We start from the raw sequence: 17,351 nt of genomic DNA on the forward strand, positions 1-17,351 counted from the left end.
TCCGCGGATCCCTGCCCCGCAGCACAGCTGGGACCCGAGCCAGATTCAGACGTGTCGTGAGGCCGGCGTAGCACGGCTTGGTTACCGGCTCGGCTCGGCAAATGGCCAGTGGAAAACCACCGTGCCGTGCTGGCTTGGCCCAGACGGTGCCAGTGTATATGGGGTCCCTGTGACCACCAGCACCGCACCGCTGGCATCGCTTTGCTTTTCCACTGTGAGCTGACCTTACCGGAGATGTGCATCACAATATTAATGACAAACACGTGACCAGAGTGTCGAGAACATCGCTGGCTCCCAGCCTGTGGTCAACACACCACTGGTGCTGCCCAGCAAGGCCGTGGAAAGCGGTCTGTGCAAATATTGACAATACGAACCTTGTAAGGTACTTCTATCCATGCTGTCAATAGGATGGCTTGAGTTTGTTTGACACTTTAACGTATGGTGAGCGCTTTTATATATATATGTATGTTCTTGTGTGCGTGCGTGCAGCCTGTATGTGCACTTGGCAGCCCGGCACTGGAAAAAGTGTTTACATACCATCAAGCTGAAGGACGCGGTGCTGAGCATCGTGTAAGTGCCCTGCACGTCTGCCAAACGTTAGTTTCGGTCTGACGCGTCGGGTTTCGCAGACGGCATCGCGATTCGTGCTAGGTTTTCTTGGGTTGTGCCCCGTAATGATCGAGCCAAAAACGTATGTCGTCATTCCCTCCACCACTCGACGTAGCCCAAGTAGAATGGGTGTTGATCATCGCGCGCACGAGCGTTTTAACGCGCCGATTGTCGTTGTTTTCGGCTCGCTCGCCCACAAGCCGAAGAACAGTGATCACTGCCAAGTTGACCAAATATAGAGAGAGACGCGACGTTCACTTGAAGCTGCACCGAGCCAGTTGTGAAATTCACCGTGACACGGTGACCAGTGTGTGCGCACGCAAGTTGCGCTGTTAACACGGACATATTCTACTATTCCTCTTCTTTGAGTGCTCGTATTGTTAATAACGTGATTTGTGTTATCGCTGTCTTGCGCGCCTGCGTTTTGTGCGCCCGCGCACAACACAGGCGTGGTTTGCTATGTATGGTGCGAAAGAAGTTCTACCGACATCGCGTGCGTTCTCCTGCCGTGTGTGTGTGTCTGTGTGACTCTGTAACCGTGCGTTCTCCTGCCCCCCCCGTGTCTGTGTGCGTACGTTGCAGGCACGTCAAGGGCAGGGTGCTCGTCGCCTTGGCTGATGGCACACTCGCCATTTTCCACCGTGCCACAGGTCCTTCCCTACAGTCTTCCCCGCATCTCTCACACCGGGCATGGCAGTTGAAACGAGAGAGCGAGTTTCTTCACACGAGAGAGCGTTGCCGACTGAGCTAAAAGTCTGTATTCTCTCTCAATAACGAAGCTTTAGATTGACGTCAGAACGCACAGCCTAGGTACTATCTGCGAAATAAGAGCTATTCGTTTCTGGAATCTTATCTTTAATACGACTGAAGTCTCCTCCCTCCTCTCCACGCAGCAGGATGAATGGGTAAAGTGTGGGTAGCACCGCCTCTTGCAGCATTTCTGGGCAGCGTGAAAGAGTAGGCCAATGACCCTATGAAGGGGGCTGTCTGTCGAGCTCCCTCGAGCTGAGTCGTTTGCGCCAGCAGTGGCGCGAGGCGGCGGTTGCTGAAATTGAATTACAACTGCAGAGTCGAGGGAAGCCAATAATCCCGATCATTGGTCGCATCTTAACGTTTTACGTCGTTTCGTTAAAAACATTCTCACGGCAACCCCCGACACGCACCTTCACTGACGCACGCACGCGTCTGTGTGTACGTCGCGCTCATGCCTGCGCGCGTTGCTCCCCTGAACCCCCCCCCCCCCCGCGTACGTCCGCCGACGCCGTGTGCCCAGAGGGCTGCTGGGACCTCTCCAACTACCACCTGCTGGACCTGGGCCGGCCTCACCACTCGATCCGCTGCATGACGGTGGTGCACGACCGCGTGTGGTGCGGCTACCGCAACAAAGTGCACGTGGTGCACCCCAAGAACATGCGCATCGAGGTGCGGGCGACTCGCCCCACCCCCCCCACCTGCCCATCCCCCGCCCCCCATTCCCCCCCGACCCTCCATCCCCACGCACTTTCGTTTTGTGCATGGGACGGGCGGAACAACAGCGGAGCGAGCGCCTCGCAATCGGAAGTTCGCGAGGAATTCAAATCCTGGTTGTGGGGGGGAGGGGTTTGACTCAGGCCATCCTCTGGGGTCGATAAAACGAGCACCTCTTTGTGGGGAAGTCAACAGTGGCTGTGGGACCGCACGGCACGAACGAGACAAAGCAAAACGAGACGTTGGAAACAAAGCCAAAAATTAGTTCCAGAATCAAATTGAGAACGCAAACGGTGACATTCGATCAAGTCATGGGACTTGGCCACACGCCTGACCCTCGTGCCAATTAGTTTAATGAGCAAGCATTGCAACACAATCGGAACGTGGCTTTACCTAAAACCGGGCGGTTGTGGCGCGCGTCTCGTGGCACAGAAATCGTTTGATGCGCACCCACGCAAGGAGAGCCAGGTGCGGCAGCTGGCGTGGATCGGCGACGGCGTGTGGGTCTCCATCCGGCTGGACTCGACGCTGCGGCTCTACCACGCGCACACGCACCAGCACCTGCAGGACGTCGACATCGAACCCTACGTCAGCAAGATGCTGGGTAACCCGGCCGGAGCCTGTCGCACGCACGCACGCACGCACCGGTCGTTTAGCCCGTACGGTGCGGAAGACGTTCAACGTAAACGTGCAATTGAGCGACGAACGCGGTTGCCGCCACCGCATCGGATCGCGCCGGGAGTAGATCGATGTGCGGCGTGCGCAACGGTGTGGTGTGGCAGGCACGGGGAAGCTGGGCTTCTCCTTCGTGCGCATCACGGCGCTGCTGGTGGCCTGCAACCGCCTGTGGGTGGGCACGGGCAACGGCGTCATCATCTCCATCCCGCTCACCGAGAGTAAGTTGTGCTCCGGCCGTACAGCGCACGCCACCGCCACTGCCGCTGCCATAGCATTGCGAAACTAAAAGAAGGCCCAAGCAAAGCAAATCCCCCGGACCTTGTACCTTGGGGAGCTGTGCCCAGGCCCAGCGTCCGCGGCCTGTCCCAAACCGGTTTGTGAAGCCTTCGCTAATAGAACAATTTTTCATCTCGTCGCTGAATTCCGTTGTGAGAATTCGGCGAGCTAAAAGAAATGGTCGTTGGTGCGTCATTCAGCACTGGTGAACCTGACTTGGTTTGGCCGTGTTGGTGGCGAAAGGTTTCGCGACATAAATCTATCCCAATAATTTGAAGTATAAACATTCAGCAAGTATAGAAAAGCGACGATAAAGCGCCTCATTCTGTCAGCACAGGGATGTAGACTAAAGCCCGATCAGAGTGCTTGACCGTGATTTTAAAGTCTTGTCGACAACGAACCTTGGGAGTCTTCTCGACGTGACACACGCAGCCCGGGGGGGAGGGGGGGGCGTGTTTACCAGATGAGAGCCACATGTCTTTTTTTTGGGTTGCGCTTTTCTTGAAGCAAAGCCCTTCTAAATCCGTGCCCACGTGGGCCGGTGAGCCGTCGACCTGATGGCACGACTTGCTGGGTGTCGATAGCCTGGCTGTCCGGTTGGTCCCCTTTGATCTCCGGCGGACGGGTGATCTCTGTAAGCTGATATGTCACACGCTTGACCGACCCTTTTATTATCTGGTCAACTGGTGAAGCAGCCATATGGGCGAGTGTGATCGGCTGACTATTTGCGTGGCAAGGTGAGCTGCTTACTGGCTGGTGTTGGATGTTACCTTGGCCGTCTTCAACTTTTTCCAAAACCCCAAAAGAGACCCGGGCAGTCAAGTGTACTAAGTGTCTATGTCTGAGAAGTCGTCACTTGGTCAGGGTGGCTTCGACAACGACGGCTCCGTAGTCTCGCAGGCGGAGAGCGTCAAAGGATTTACGAAGCGTGGTGAGATTGGTGGGAGGGGTGGGAGTGGTGTCGAGGCTTTGAATTAAAACGTTGCTTATCTTCCCTTTAGTTGAGCCTCATTACTCTCGCGGCGTATCTATAAATGGATCACCCTGTGTGTGCGCGTGTGTGTATCCGTGCAAAACAACAACACTACAGCGGCTAATTTTGTCCTTTCCCTGCTTAGCTGTAGTGCTCATGGAGGGACGTGTGTTGGGTTTGCGGGGTAAGTGTGACCAGCCCCGTTGCTCTGTGCGCGCACGGACCCAGGCCTGCCGTGACGGAGCGTGCATGTGGCACCCTCCCAACCGCCGTCCCACCCCCCACCGCCGCACGCGCTCGTGCTTGGCTTCCGTGTCTCATTATTTTTTGCTCTTTTTGTCTTCTTCGTCGTCGTCGTTGGAGGTTTTGCCGTCTGTCTTGTCGAGCTCGTGTCTGCGCAATCCCAAGTTCGGCGTGCCCAGCCCGTCGCCCGCCGTGTTGCGTTGAACGCCAGTTTTAGACTCTCGAGGTGTCCACAAAGGGCTGGAGCTTTCCCGCTGATATGAGCGGTGAGCCATTGGTTGCTCATCTCCCGTTTTTAACAGCCCGGAACCAGTGGGGGGAAAATTCCACATTGCTGTTGTGGGGGGCGAGCCGATCCACAGGATGACCGGTGGTTGATTTCCCCAAAAAGTGGTACTCGTTTTATTGAGCCCAGAGAGATGATGGGCAGAGTGAACCCCCAACTAGGATATGAGCTCTCCCGCTGAGCCACCCGGCGGTAACAAAAATATATATAATAATATTATAAAAATGTCAACCAAAATTTAAAAAAATTGTTCAACCTGCTTTAAGTTACTTAGTGAGAATTTACAATATTCACGTTTCATTTAAATTATTCAGCCTTTAAAGCTGAGCTAAGCTGGAAAAGTGACAATCGTACAGAGTACAGTGCTCTTGTTTGTGGAGTCGTGGGTGGCCAGGTGGCTGAGATGATCGTTTCGCTGCACTTGAGAACCCTGGATTCAACTCAAACCTCGGGTTTCGGCGTTGCTGGCTCGGAGCTCTGATATTCACCACAGCAGGATCCTGCGCCCCGGCAATAGGAAGAAGGGGTCCTTCCACAAGAGGGAGGGGGGGTTGACATTAATTGGCAAGCTCACAGGGAGTGCATCATATCAAATAATCACAATCACAACAACATCAGCGTTCTCATCACGGTACGAACATAATCGCTAAATAAGGCCTTGCTTCCTCGTTAACCGCACCTATTTCTGAGTATTCATCTCTGGCATGAAAGCCTGAAATAAAATTCAGATGTTTTATTTATTTGTTTATTAATTCTGGATATTGGCAGCACACGGCACTGTGCTGTCTAAAACTTTTGGTGCCTTTTTCAAAAAATTTATTTAAAAAAATTAGTTCCCGGTTCTTCATGTTTGGAATCGTTGAGCAATAATGTTAATTATTTTGGGTTTACCCACGATTTTATACGTGTATACACACACTCACTCTTAAAACAATTGAGTAAAAGAAGTGTAATGTTACATTCTCAACAAGACACGGGTTGTACAACGCCCTGCTTGAACAACGAGACGTTTTCCGTGCGGCCGGCTGCGTTCTTTGGGCTGTGTCACGTGTTAAACGGAGCCTCTTACGCTTGCGCAAACGCTTACGCCTGCCACTGCTCGGTCCCTCCGTCGTTGTATTCGTCAACGTCCGCGTCTTTCATCGGCCACGTTCTTCTTTAGCAGCTCTCCAAATCCCAGAGCAATTTCCCAACGACTAAACGCCTGCCTTGAAGGAAGGAGTCATCATCCTAATTGTTCCCACTTGCTCACGAGTTTTCATCGCTGACATCCCCCAACACCGTTTAATGATAATACTAATCCCACTGTTAATAATCGGAAAAGCGATTTTAATTAAAGGGCCTGCATTGAAAGTGGACTGTGCCGAACTATGTACCCACGAGTGCAGCAATTGGTCTGCTCCTCCTGTAAGCCGCCTTGCGTCAGCGCAGGAGGCCCCCCACATGAGGCCCCTCCATCGGTGCCCCACTCTTGGCCTCCTCCTTCAAGCGTCCAGGGCTCTCCCTGCCTCCATGCCGAGGGGAGTGACTGCGTCACCGAGTCTGTCGTGCGACGACATTCAAGATCAGTGCTATTCTGTATGGAAAGTCGCGGGCAAACGAAACGTCTTCCTGGCTCCCCCGGCGTAACGGGTTCAGCTCCTTGGCTCAACCACTTGCCAGTCCGTACGCTCAACCACTCCTATTGGTGTCCTGACACCGCCGGCGCCCGACAGGGCTCGGCCCGTCCACCAGGTGTGCGCGATGGGCGGGAGAGACGACGTTGGCGCGTCGGCCGTCACCACGTGCCGGGGCAGCAGGACAGGAGGGAGTCGGCTGCCCCTGCCGCAGTCTCGCGCACGTGCCCCACGCACGCATGGCCATGGCCACGTGCCCCATGCACGCATGGCTTGTGCCGGAGCAACGCACGCACGCACGCGCGCCCCTGTCGCTCGCTCGCTTTTTTGCACATTGTGCCGCACAACCGCACGTACGCGCGTGCGTTGTGCCGGCGTAACCGCGTGTGCATGCGCGTATAACCGCGCGAATACGCCCGCGCGTGTTTATCTTTCATACACGTGCGTGTTAGTGTGCGTGCGCGCGCGCGTAACTGTGTGTGTGCGTGACACCAGGGAGGGCGTCTCCTGCGACCGGCGCCCACACGGACGAGGAAACGAGCGGAGAGGAGCAGGCGCCGGCCCCCGCCTCCTTCATCCCCTACTGCTCCATGCTGCAGGCCCAGCTGTGCTTCCACGGTCACCGCGACGCCGTCAAGTTCTTCGTGGCCGTGCCGGGTGAGCAGGGCGGCAAGGTGGTGGTGGTGGTGGCGGCGGCGGCGGCGTACTGGTGACACTCGCGGCCTCGCAGCAAGAAGGGCCAGGGTTCGATTCCCGACACAGGCGCCTTTGTGTGTGTGGAGTTTATGTTAGCCTTTGGGTCTTTCGGCAAAGTTACGTACGTAGGTTTTTTTGTTATTTTCTTTGAACCTATCTATGTGACTTTACCGAAAGACCCAAAGAATATGAATTCCTGCAGTCCCGAGTTTATATGTTCTTCCTCCTGTTCTGCACTGGTGTCCTCTGGGCTCTCCGGTTTCCTCCCATAGTGAAAAAAAAACCATACAGTGTAACCGGCCGACTTTTCAATTGACATCACACACAGCGGCAGCATGGCCCCTAACTGTGACGACTTGGCAGGACTCTCCTGAAAGTGAGTCTTGAGACTTGGTGAGGCGACGCTGCTGCCTTGGCCACTGCTTGAACTGTTGGGATTTGCGCCAGACCCCCAGAGTGTCCGTGTGGGGAGGATCTCGCCAAGATCCAGCTCTTGTTGACTCTTGACGAGACACCGAATGTTAAGAGTTTGCTTGCATCCAACAAATGCTGCCGACTAATTTCACTCCCAGTCATATATTTTGAGGGCAATCATATATTTGTCCAATGTTATTTAATTATTCATTAACATTTACACCACGAATCATCAACAATCACCAGCCACGATAAATCAACTGCTGGACGAAGTCCTCCCCGAGTTTCTGCCGACTCTGCCTGCCTCGCGACGCAGCTGGAGGCCGTGAAGGTCCGCGGGCATCGAGGCTGCGGCCACCGCGCTCCTCGCTACGGTCGTGCCGTCGGCGCTGACTCTGCGCTCTCTCCCCGCCCGCGCCCGCGGCAGGCTCGGCGCGAGCGTGCCTGCTGAGCAGGAGCTGCTCGGAGAACTTTGGGGAGAAGACTGCGCTGTCCCCCACGAGCGAGACGCACCACCCCATGGTGCAGCAGCCGCAGCAGCACCTCAAGTCCATGCTGGTGATGAGCGGTGGAGAGGGCTACATCGACTTCCGCATCGGTCGGTGCTCCCCCCCCCCCCTCCCCGCCGCACCTCCCCCATGAGACTGCGCGCACGGTCCGACCGGGTAAAACCGGCCATGGAGGTCAACCGGTCACACGGATCATCTGGTCAAAACCGGTCGCGCGGGTCAATTGGTAAAAAACGGTCGCGCGGGTCAACTGGTAAAAACCGGTCGTGCGGGAAAACCGGTCGTGCGGGTCAACCGGTCAAAACCGGTCGCGCGGGTCAACCGGTCAAAACCGGTCACGCGGGTCAGCCCGCCTCCTCCTTACTGCAGCCACGTGACTTGGAATGTATCGACTTGTTGAATGAAAATGGATTCTCACATTCACGATGCATGCAGCCGACCGTGCTCGTAAAAGATCTATTGGTTCCGAGGCATTTTTGGATTCGGTGTTTGCACAGCGAAACTCTCCAGCAGGGCTGGCCATACTAGCACTGTGATGAGTTGAACGATGAAGGGGACCGCGTCTCTTAACTTGTGGAACCAGAGAAAGGAAATGGGGCCGGGTGACAATTAGGATAAAGATGGAAGGACGAAGAGAGTGGGAGAAATCAGGGAGAGTGTAATTAGGACTTAACTTGTGAAGAGCACAGGCGAGAAGGATTAGAGGTGGAGGGGGGGGGATCAGCAGCGTGGACCACCAGGAGAAGAGAATTCTAAACATTAGGGGCAGCAGAGGAGAGGGAGAAACCGTCTGAACGGGGGAGACTGGCGAGGAGGGAGGTCGACTGGTGTAAGACTATTTAGGATTTTTTAAACCGTGGGGGTGCTATCGTTTGATTTTAGCTCAAATTGGGAGGCAGGGGAGTGATTTTGGTAATTGGCGTTTTGTGATATCCTTGATAAAGTGCAAGTTAAAACTCTGGAGTTTTGAATCGTCGAGTTTTGCAGTGAAGGATGTAAGGCCACAGGGAAGAGACTTTCAGTCGTCTATTCGATGTGGCAAAACCAACACACGGGGTTTCAGCAGCAGAAAGGGTAGGACAATTGTAGATACGGAAGACGTTGCCCAGGCGAAGGTAAGAGATGAGAGACGTGAGGAGAGAAAGAAGAAGGCTTCGGATCAAGGAATGTCACCCAAGGTTACAGACATTCTCAACAAATGTAATCTAAGAATAGAACTTAAACTAGGAGGAGCATCATAATCAAGGACCGACTCTGTGCCATTGAGACCCAGATTTATAACTATTCCTGTGGAGAACATTTGAGGATATCCCGGTTATTGCATTATTGTGCACAATTGTCCACGTGTCTATATGTATGTGCGCACGTGTGTCTGTGTTGCGTGCAGGCGATGGGGAAGAGGAGGACACCGATGACAGCTTGGGGAAGTTGAAACCCGTCGTCACGAAAGCCGAGCGTAGCCACCTCATCGTCTGGCAAGTCATGTGCCCCGAAGAGTAACGGCAGCCACAGAGCAGAAGCGCTCCAAGAGTCGCCTATTCACCCGCACTGCCGGATCCATGGGGGGGTGTAGGGGGGGACGAATGGTCACGTGACCCCGCGCGCTTCCTCCCCCACCCACCCGCCTGCTCGCCAGCCGGTGTCGTTGGGGTGTGGAGGACTTTCTCCAGCAGTCCGGTTCCAAACGAGCTCATTGTACTCACTTTGTACTGCACTAAAAGAGAAAACGAAATCCACCCCCCCACCTCCCCCACGTTAAAAATGGAACTCCGCGTTGGTCAGGTGTCCACACACTGACGACCGTGAGTTTGCATGCGACGGCGACGCGTTCCATTTTACGCCCGGGGGTTTTACCAAGCCGCCGCTGTCGTGGCTGCCCCCCCCGGGGGGCCTGAACGCCGAGGCCGCCCTGAAATTTGATTCGTCGAGTTGTGCATTTTTTTTTGTATTGGTGTTCATTTTCCGAAAATCTCACTAATCAATGAAAAAACCCTTCACGTGCCCATGTGATTAATCGTGTGACAGAAAAGAAGATAACTTTGGACCACACGGCAGGCCCCTCGACGGTGGCTGTAGAATTGAGCTCACCCTGCTGGTGTGGTCAACCCCCCCCCCCCGGGGTTGCGTGCAGCGCTTTTCGCTCTCACGGGGCTGTTGGCAACCGCGGAGTGATCGAGGCCGGTCGGACTGCAGCGGTCCTAAGACATTTTTACATAATCGTAGCAAGGTGGCAGTGATTGCTTCGGTCGATTGCAGCCTTCGCCACAAACGTGCAGCGAAACATCTCCGAGCTTCGTTTTAACTTTCCTGTCAAAAAAAAATTCAAGTTTCGCTCAACTTGAATGATGCCGAATCAGAATCCAGAAACGGGCTTGCTAGTTAACCGTGAACATCGCAAGATCCGGCGTTTGGGGACTCCCCATAGCAAGACAAATGTACGCCCCGTATAAAGAAACATTTGTGAAAGTCATTGCCTGGGGCAGTGTTTATGCAGCCTTAATTGTATGCGAATGAAACACGGGCACAGGAGAGTGTACTTAATCTTGAACCCTCGGTGAACGTGTGCGGACTTGGGTGGTTGCGTTTATTATTTTCGTTATTGTATTTATTCAACTTGATTTTTTTTGTGTTGTCCGTTTGCGATGACGGCTCTCGTTATGTTGCACAGCGCACCGAGGGCGGTGCGGTGAGACCGCAGGGAAAGGCATCCCTCACCCTCGTCCTTGCTCCACACAAAATGAAATAATGCATTGGGATCCCCACCCACCTCCTCCACTTGAAAATGAGATGTAATGCAGTCTTATGGAGCCAGCTGCCCTGCACAGGAGGGGGTGGGTTAGAGGGTAGGAAAGTAACGGAAACTTTACACAAAGTTTTCCCGAAGGTTCGCCACAATTCCACCGTGGATCGCGTGCATTGTCAAGGGCTTGTCATCTTATCGGTATTCCCGATGTTAACATAGTAAGTTGAAATTGTGAATCAAAAAAACCTTTTAAAAAATGCAAACAACTGTAAAGTTATTAATTTTCAATATGTTGAACTTTTGCACCGTACGTAGCCAGCTAATCGGAGGTTTTGGGGAAGGACAACAGTGCATCACTTTGGAATTCCAAATACCAATACACACACAGGGTCCGATTCACACCCCCCCCCCCCCCCCCCCCGCCATTATGCTCTGATCTGCCGTTCCCGAGGTCGGCTCAAGTTGCTTGAGCATCGTTTTGTGGCCCCTAACCTGTGGCGAGAATCTGCGGTGGTCGTCAACCCCCCGGGGAAGTCCATCGATGATAAAACCCCAACCCCGGCTCAGAGTCCGACATGGTGGAGCTTGCGCGACCGCAGTTGCGAACCCTGCCATGCGAGCAACTCGGGACACCTTAAATCCTTATTTTAAATCTTTTACCTCGGCTTAACAGCATGTTTGTGTAAACACTACCCGTTTTAAAATATTTAAAAAAAAACATGAAACTAATTCTGTACAGATCCATAACTTGCAAAACAAAGGAACCTGCTGTTACTCTCGACTTGTAATTAATGAACAAATGCGGATGAAATTGTTGTGCACTGTAAACGTTAAAGGTGTGTGTGTGTGCCGTCTCACGACGTTGCTGGTGTGGTGTGTACATTGAGAACAATAACTGCTGTTAATGTAGGTGCATAACAAGCACGGCTTCCCTGTATTAGTGCAACGTCATTGCAGCTGTTGTGTTTGTGTCGAAGCATATCCTTGTACCATATCAATGTACCCACCTGATGTTGTCCAAGCAACTATAAAGCAGTATTTGTGCGTCAGAATTTGGTGTTCCTGCTCGTCTTCCAGTTCTATCTCGTCAATCGACACCTCACGTGTGGTGTTAAGAGTACCACGAATGGTGGAGTGACGCCATGCAATCCACATGAACCCAGACACGTCATGTCCACTGGTGGATGAGCACGATTGGAATTTCAGGCTTCACTTTTGGTGCATGCAGTCCGCTTCGAAAAGGATATCAGCTTTGAATGGTCACTTGCTGCTAAAAAAAATTTCCAGGTTTCGACTTTTTTCACTCGGTTAAGCAAAGCTCGACTATCCAGTGCGGCCACCTAGTGGTGGAGAATGTAATAACTAGTGAATGTACCGACTCCTAGCGGCGGAGGATGTAATAACGACTCAAGCAGAAAATGCTGAGGTTGGAATTCAAGATGGCGCCCCTTAGAAGCGCTTCTCACCCATGGCCAGGATTGGAATTGTGAATGCAATTTTGTTTTTACATTTAACAGTAAGATTAAAATGGTTATTTTAATAATGCATGTGGATGAAATTACTCTCGGCATATTTTCCTCAAATCAGGGCAGTCGCCAAATTTAATTTGGTCCCATTTCCAATGACCTTGTTTTTGAATGGGCTTGGAATGAACACGACCTATGGTTGTACAGTACATGTTCACCAGTCAGTAGCACCTCCCCTCAACAATTTGCCATCCACAAATGAGTAAGAGGACAAGTGAGGATTGGAATGCAGTAAGGATTCAGGACGTTTTACAAATCATTCAAGTGGGACGCACGACATAAATTGTGTAGCATCGAGCTAAATCGATAACACGTAGGCATTCGCGACCAATATTATTGCCCGATGATGCTGGATGTAATTACTAGCGAAACGTCGTATTCAAACTGTAAATATTGTGGATTCTCTTCACACCGGTGGGCTAAAGTAGTGAATTGTCTTTTGTCAACGTTACACTTTTTTGCTGATTTGCCGTGTCGGGTGGTGGAGGGTTATGACACAAATAACACGATCTAACCCAAAAACCTTTGAGGTAAATCGAGTTTGCAAAAAGAGTTCTTGAAATAACCCTCAACTGCTTTATGAAGGCATTATCGAGTTCATGGTTTGCTTGAAATCAGATCAGCCACTCTGCTGTAAAGGTTGCACACGAACCTGCTTTCAGAAATCAGACATTTGGTTGAAAACATAACACTCCTGATGACGTAACTTTTAAACACTTTATTAAATGAACGTGAAGTACAAGTAAACAAAAGATAAGACCAATAAACATGAAAGCCTACTGTGTTTGTACACTCTTGGAAAAGTAAAACTTAGCTAAAAATATAGCGAGGAAAATGGCAGCACTTTGTTTAAAAAGATTCACAAATCCTACCTCAATTCCCAAGCTACACCTTTTCAGTAGAAACTGATCAACTCCGCTGTTCTTGGACGTTTCCATCCTCCAACCTCTACACAAATACAGACTGCATTCACTACAACATGCACGGAAAATTAAATGCGACAAACCCTTTGTGAATCCTTTTAAATCATAACGAATGCTCATCAGAGTCAAATGGTATAGGACAGGACCATTTATTACATTCTAATTAAACAAAGTGAAATTACAAACCATCACAAAAAGATTAATCAATGTGGGCTTCCACTCAGGGTCTTTTGGATAATGCACTACACATATCAATGGGGCCTAATAATTGGGCTGTCACTTGCAGAAAGGTGTACATAATTCAAGATGGCCACCATTGCCATCAAAACCAGCAGTTACAGTATGTCAGCATTAGCTTTGGAAAAATGTATGCATTAGCGAGAATTTAAAAAAATGAAGGTGCTCCATTTAGCGAGTAAGATTTAATTACTAAAACTGACAAGAATTCTGAAGGCGTAGATACGGGACCCTTGTAAATGACTGCATTTTCCTTACTTTTATTTCCAGATGGTGTTAACACAACATACTGGTCCTTTTTCCATTTCAGCAATGCCGCTTGCTTCGACGCTATTGAACGTGGGGGGATAACTTCGGGGGCCGAGTTGACAGAACAGTAAAAAGAAACGCGACCATTTTTTTTAAGTTTTTTTACTCAGTGGGAGGCCAGGTACTGCCACTGTCTGCTTAGCAACCGCCTCCTGTCTGCTGCTGGAAAACATCAATGGTGTCCTCGTCTTCCATCTCCAACTGTCGAGCAACAAAGATAACACACACCTTTAACATTACCTCTGGTTACAGAGTTAACCCACAAATCAGAATATTTATGCTGGGAGAAATCCGATTAACTATTAAGCTCATTTTATTCACAAATGTCAATTCGGGGCACGGGGTCAGAAAGTTACAACAAATACAAAAAAACGATGGGAGTGCAAAATTATAGGAAAGGTAAACATATCACTGAAAATAAATCAAAACTAGACTTTTACCAGGTGAAGCCCACTGCGCTATTTAGTTTTCCAAAAGCGACCTGGGCCCCAACTTTTGCTCGTTACCATTCAAAATCTATCGTGGGCCACTGGGTCCACCCTGGTTATCTTGCAAGCTTGTGTGTAACGTACAGCTGCAGCTACGCGTAGCTTTTTAAAAGTGCAGGTGTTCGCCAAGCGCGTGATCGCGAGCTTCGCGATGCTGTAACGTAAACTTCTCACCTGTGCTGGTGTGTCCGTTTCATTTATGGGCTGCCCGTCGAACCGAAATCTTATCTGACGCATTTGCAGCCCCTGTGTTACAGAACAAAAACACGATTGCATTAAAATCGAAATAATGCCTTAGGAGCAACATGAAATTGTTTTCCAGCGGTTTACAGATCTACCTCTCGAGAGAACAATTACTCATTGTACATGCTAGCGGGGAAAAGATCAAGATGCACTCGATACAAACAAGCAGCGCACAGGGACATCCATTACTCAGAATGCTGTAGCTGTACTTTGTGCAACACGAATACTTGGGGGGGGGGGGGTGGGCGGGGATGCTGTGAGCAGGATTCGAAGTGAACACAAACGGGGTTATGGAAACGCAGGCACTACCGGCAAGTCATTGTACGGCTGGCTGCTCTCACCTGTCTTTCGCAGTACGCCTTCATCAGCTTGGTCAGAGGAGTATGCCGCTTGATTTTAAACTGCACCACGGAGCCGTCCTGGCCCGCCACCTTCAGGTTGATGTGATCATTCTCCGTCTTCACTCCCTCCTGCGGCACCACCAGACGTTCAAAAGGAACACGGCTTTGTGTAGGTACAGCATGTGCCAGAGACAAGCGCTTGCAAGAGGCCCAAGACCAGAGGCGAGAAACAACGGACCGCAGGAGTTGTACACAGAAGACAATTGTGTAATTTATACAGGGCATACATTCGGCATGCACGCGATGTAATATCGGGAGTTTTATGGGGGGGGGGGTGAAATTAACTGCAATAAAACAATAGAATAAATCGAGGCTAATGGGGAGCTGCAGAATTTCAGGCGAGATGTGATTTAGCAGCAAGTAGCTTCTGGTGACTGGAAGTTCACCAGCCACTGTAAATGCACATTGTACACAATTGACGACTTGAGCACCTACCCACGCCGTTCAGCCACGTGCAAGAATGTAGCCAACCCAAAAGAGTCGCGGGGCTGGAGTCACAGCAAATTTACAACACGTACTGCTGCTTACACGTGCCCTACACCGGGGAAATGTGCATTTTATTGTTGCTGTATTTTAATTAAAAACAATTCTTAGCGGCCTGCTGTTGTTCTTGTACATACTGCCACATCTCCCCGCTAAGTCTGCTGCCTCGGCTCGACCCCCCCCCCCCCGAAACATTGAGTGAACATTGAGTACGCATGCTTGCATACACCACAGCGTGCACGCGAGAGATGTTTCCCCATCCTGTGTCAAGCAATCGCCGTCGAGAAGCGAGAGGAGCGGTGGGAAGTTCGGTCAGCACAGCGCGGTGGAAGCCACCAAGATGCACCGCGATTGTGCACGCCATCATGGCGCCCCCATGAGAAGTTTAAGTGGCTTTGTGTGCGTGTGGGGGGCAGCTTGGCCATGCTGGGACACGGCAGGGCACCAAGTGAAGACCACCAGATCGTCGTGGGCCGCAGTGGGGGACGATCAATAACCTGACGGTGCTAGGATGTTCGGGCATTACAGGTCCAGAAAAGGGGCAGGCCGCACCAAAAAGGGCCGGAGGGCTGGCCATGCACCAAGTTTGGCTGGCCCTGGGAAGCAACGGGCAGATCTGGACATGGTTGGGTGAGGATTATTCAGATTCCAGGTAGAGACACGGACAGCCACGTTAGGCCGTACAAGACGAAGCGGGGCCGCAGAAGAGCGAGCGCGGTTGGCTTACGTACGGTGCGAAAGAAGTTCAACATACAAGCAGGGCCATAGGCAGGGTGGTTCGGGGGCTAAAAGCACAGCGTGTAAGGTTACCGCAGCATGATGTATTGTGATTGGGGAAACCCGGCTAGGCCACAGGAGGCCGGGCAGGCCGAGGAGGAAGGGACAATGAAAGCGATAGGAGGCCGCGCAGGTCGAGAGAGAAGGGGGCTGGGGGAGTGGAAGCAGCAGCGGCGCAGGCCGGCCGGCCACTCGGCCGGCTGGGCGGGCCTCTTGGGGCAGCAGCAGCAGCACGGCCATGTGCCAAGCGGGCGGGACACAGGCCACGCGGGGGCCTTGGCGCGCCGGGCTTCGGGAGGGCCAGGCCTGGCCAAGGGAAGAGGCCGGGGCGGACGCATCTCGTAAAGACTTAAAGTCTCCTCAACCGTACAGCAACAACAACATCAAAAATAACCCCCGAGCGAGCTAAAAGGCGAACATCTTAAACCCCCCGCACCCACCCCGTCTCGTTCGTCGCGCGAAACCCCCAGAACGCAACAACAAAAACAAGCGGGAGAAATGTGGCGCGATCGGCGAAGTGCTCGGCGGCCCATCATTGTGCAGACGCCGCAGCCCAGGCGGGAGTAGTTGGGGAAGGCCTCTTTAGAATAACACCGCCGGCGACTTGGGGACGGCGGTGAAGGTTGGAGGGCAACGAGGAAGTCGGTCGATCGGGTGGCGCGAACATCGTTCCCGGAGGCGAGCTTCGGAGCGCGGCAATCGCGAGAGAGAGAGAGGGTGGCACGGGGCCGGGGCCTGTCGCATCGGCACCATCGTCGTCGTCGTTAACATGGCGGCAACAGCGAGCGCGGGACGCGGGGACGACAAAAACGCGAGGCGATCCTCCCTCCTCCCTCCTCCTCACCACCACCTCCTCGCCGCCACCTCCACCGGCAACAGCGGCGGCGAATCAACGCGAGCGGCGAGGGACGGAGGCGCCTCTCACCTTGGGTTTCTCGTCTCCCATGGTTCGAGGCGGCGTTGGCTGTAGGCGGCTGGTGGCGGCAAGAGGCCGAGCGAGAGGCGAGCGCGGCGAGCTGCGAGGCTTTTGTTGCCGTGCCCCCCACCCACCTACCCCACCCCCGTCGTGATGCGCCAACTGCCCGGGCGCCACCCACCACTCGGCCGCCGCTTCCTCGTGCGCCGATTGGTCGAGTCGTGTGACGTAAGGGGCAGGGGGCAAGGTTTTATAGAGTGGGGTGGGGATGGAAGGGGTGGTGGGGGATTGTAGGGGGGGGGTTGGAGGGGTAGGGGGGATTGTAGGGGGGGATTGGAGGGGTAGGGGGGTTGGAGGGGTGGGGGGGGATTGGAGGGTGGTGGGGGATTGTAGGGGGGGATTGGAGGGGTGGGGGGATTGGAGGGGTGGGGGGGTTGGAGGGGTGGGGGGGATTGGAGGGGTGGTGGGGGATTGTAGGGGGGGATTGGAGGGGTGGGGGGGTTGGAGGGGTGGGGGGGTTGTAGGGGGGGATTGGAGG

The 17,351-nt window shown here is 52.7% G+C and overlaps 2 protein-coding genes across 17 annotated transcripts in view; one reads left to right on the forward strand and one right to left on the reverse strand.

The window, feature by feature from the left end:
- Window positions 1-11,562, forward strand: part of LOC116951427 (C-Jun-amino-terminal kinase-interacting protein 3-like) — a 58,530-nt gene extending 46,968 nt beyond the window's left edge. For 15 of the 16 annotated variants that reach the window (XM_032970005.2, XM_032970007.2, XM_032970008.2 and 12 more), the window contains 9 exons: window positions 490-570; window positions 1,192-1,259; window positions 1,883-2,031; window positions 2,509-2,680; window positions 2,859-2,972; window positions 4,149-4,187; window positions 6,644-6,805; window positions 7,686-7,856; window positions 9,155-11,562. In XM_032970005.2, coding sequence (XP_032825896.2) covers window positions 490-570; window positions 1,192-1,259; window positions 1,883-2,031; window positions 2,509-2,680; window positions 2,859-2,972; window positions 4,149-4,187; window positions 6,644-6,805; window positions 7,686-7,856; window positions 9,155-9,267 — 1,069 coding nt within the window. In that variant the 3' untranslated portion in view covers window positions 9,268-11,562. The remainder of the gene's footprint in view (window positions 1-489; window positions 571-1,191; window positions 1,260-1,882; window positions 2,032-2,508; window positions 2,681-2,858; window positions 2,973-4,148; window positions 4,188-6,643; window positions 6,806-7,685; window positions 7,857-9,154) is intronic. The other variant, XM_032970013.2, reaches the window with a different exon arrangement.
- Window positions 11,563-12,739: 1,177 nt separating this feature from the next.
- On the reverse strand, window positions 12,740-16,976 carry LOC116951428 (small ubiquitin-related modifier 3). Its single transcript, XM_032970025.2, has 4 exons — window positions 16,823-16,976; window positions 14,578-14,706; window positions 14,168-14,239; window positions 12,740-13,706 (listed from the first exon to the last, which is right to left on the reverse strand). The coding sequence occupies exons 1-4, from the start codon at window positions 16,841-16,843 to the stop codon at window positions 13,644-13,646; spliced, it is 285 nt and encodes a 94-aa protein (XP_032825916.1). The 5' UTR covers window positions 16,844-16,976; the 3' UTR covers window positions 12,740-13,643.
- Window positions 16,977-17,351: the final 375 nt, after the last annotated feature.

This window comes from Petromyzon marinus, chromosome 43 (assembly GCF_048934315.1).
Source record: "Petromyzon marinus isolate PM22_M1 ecotype Great Lakes invasive population chromosome 43, UKy_Petmar_22M1.pri1.0, whole genome shotgun sequence".
In the NCBI taxonomy this organism is placed as follows: domain Eukaryota; kingdom Metazoa; phylum Chordata; class Hyperoartia; order Petromyzontiformes; family Petromyzontidae; genus Petromyzon; species Petromyzon marinus.

Excerpts from the sequence above, each read along its gene's own strand:
- LOC116951428 (XM_032970025.2), bottom strand. The coding sequence starts at position 16,843 with ATGGGAGACGAGAAACCCAAG. Across the intron at positions 14,240-14,577 it reads AGGCGTACTGCGAAAGACAG|GGGCTGCAAATGCGTCAGAT; the intron begins GTGAGAGCAGCC and ends TCTGTAACACAG. Across the intron at positions 13,707-14,167 it reads AAACGGACACACCAGCACAG|TTGGAGATGGAAGACGAGGA; the intron begins GTGAGAAGTTTA and ends GTTGCTCGACAG.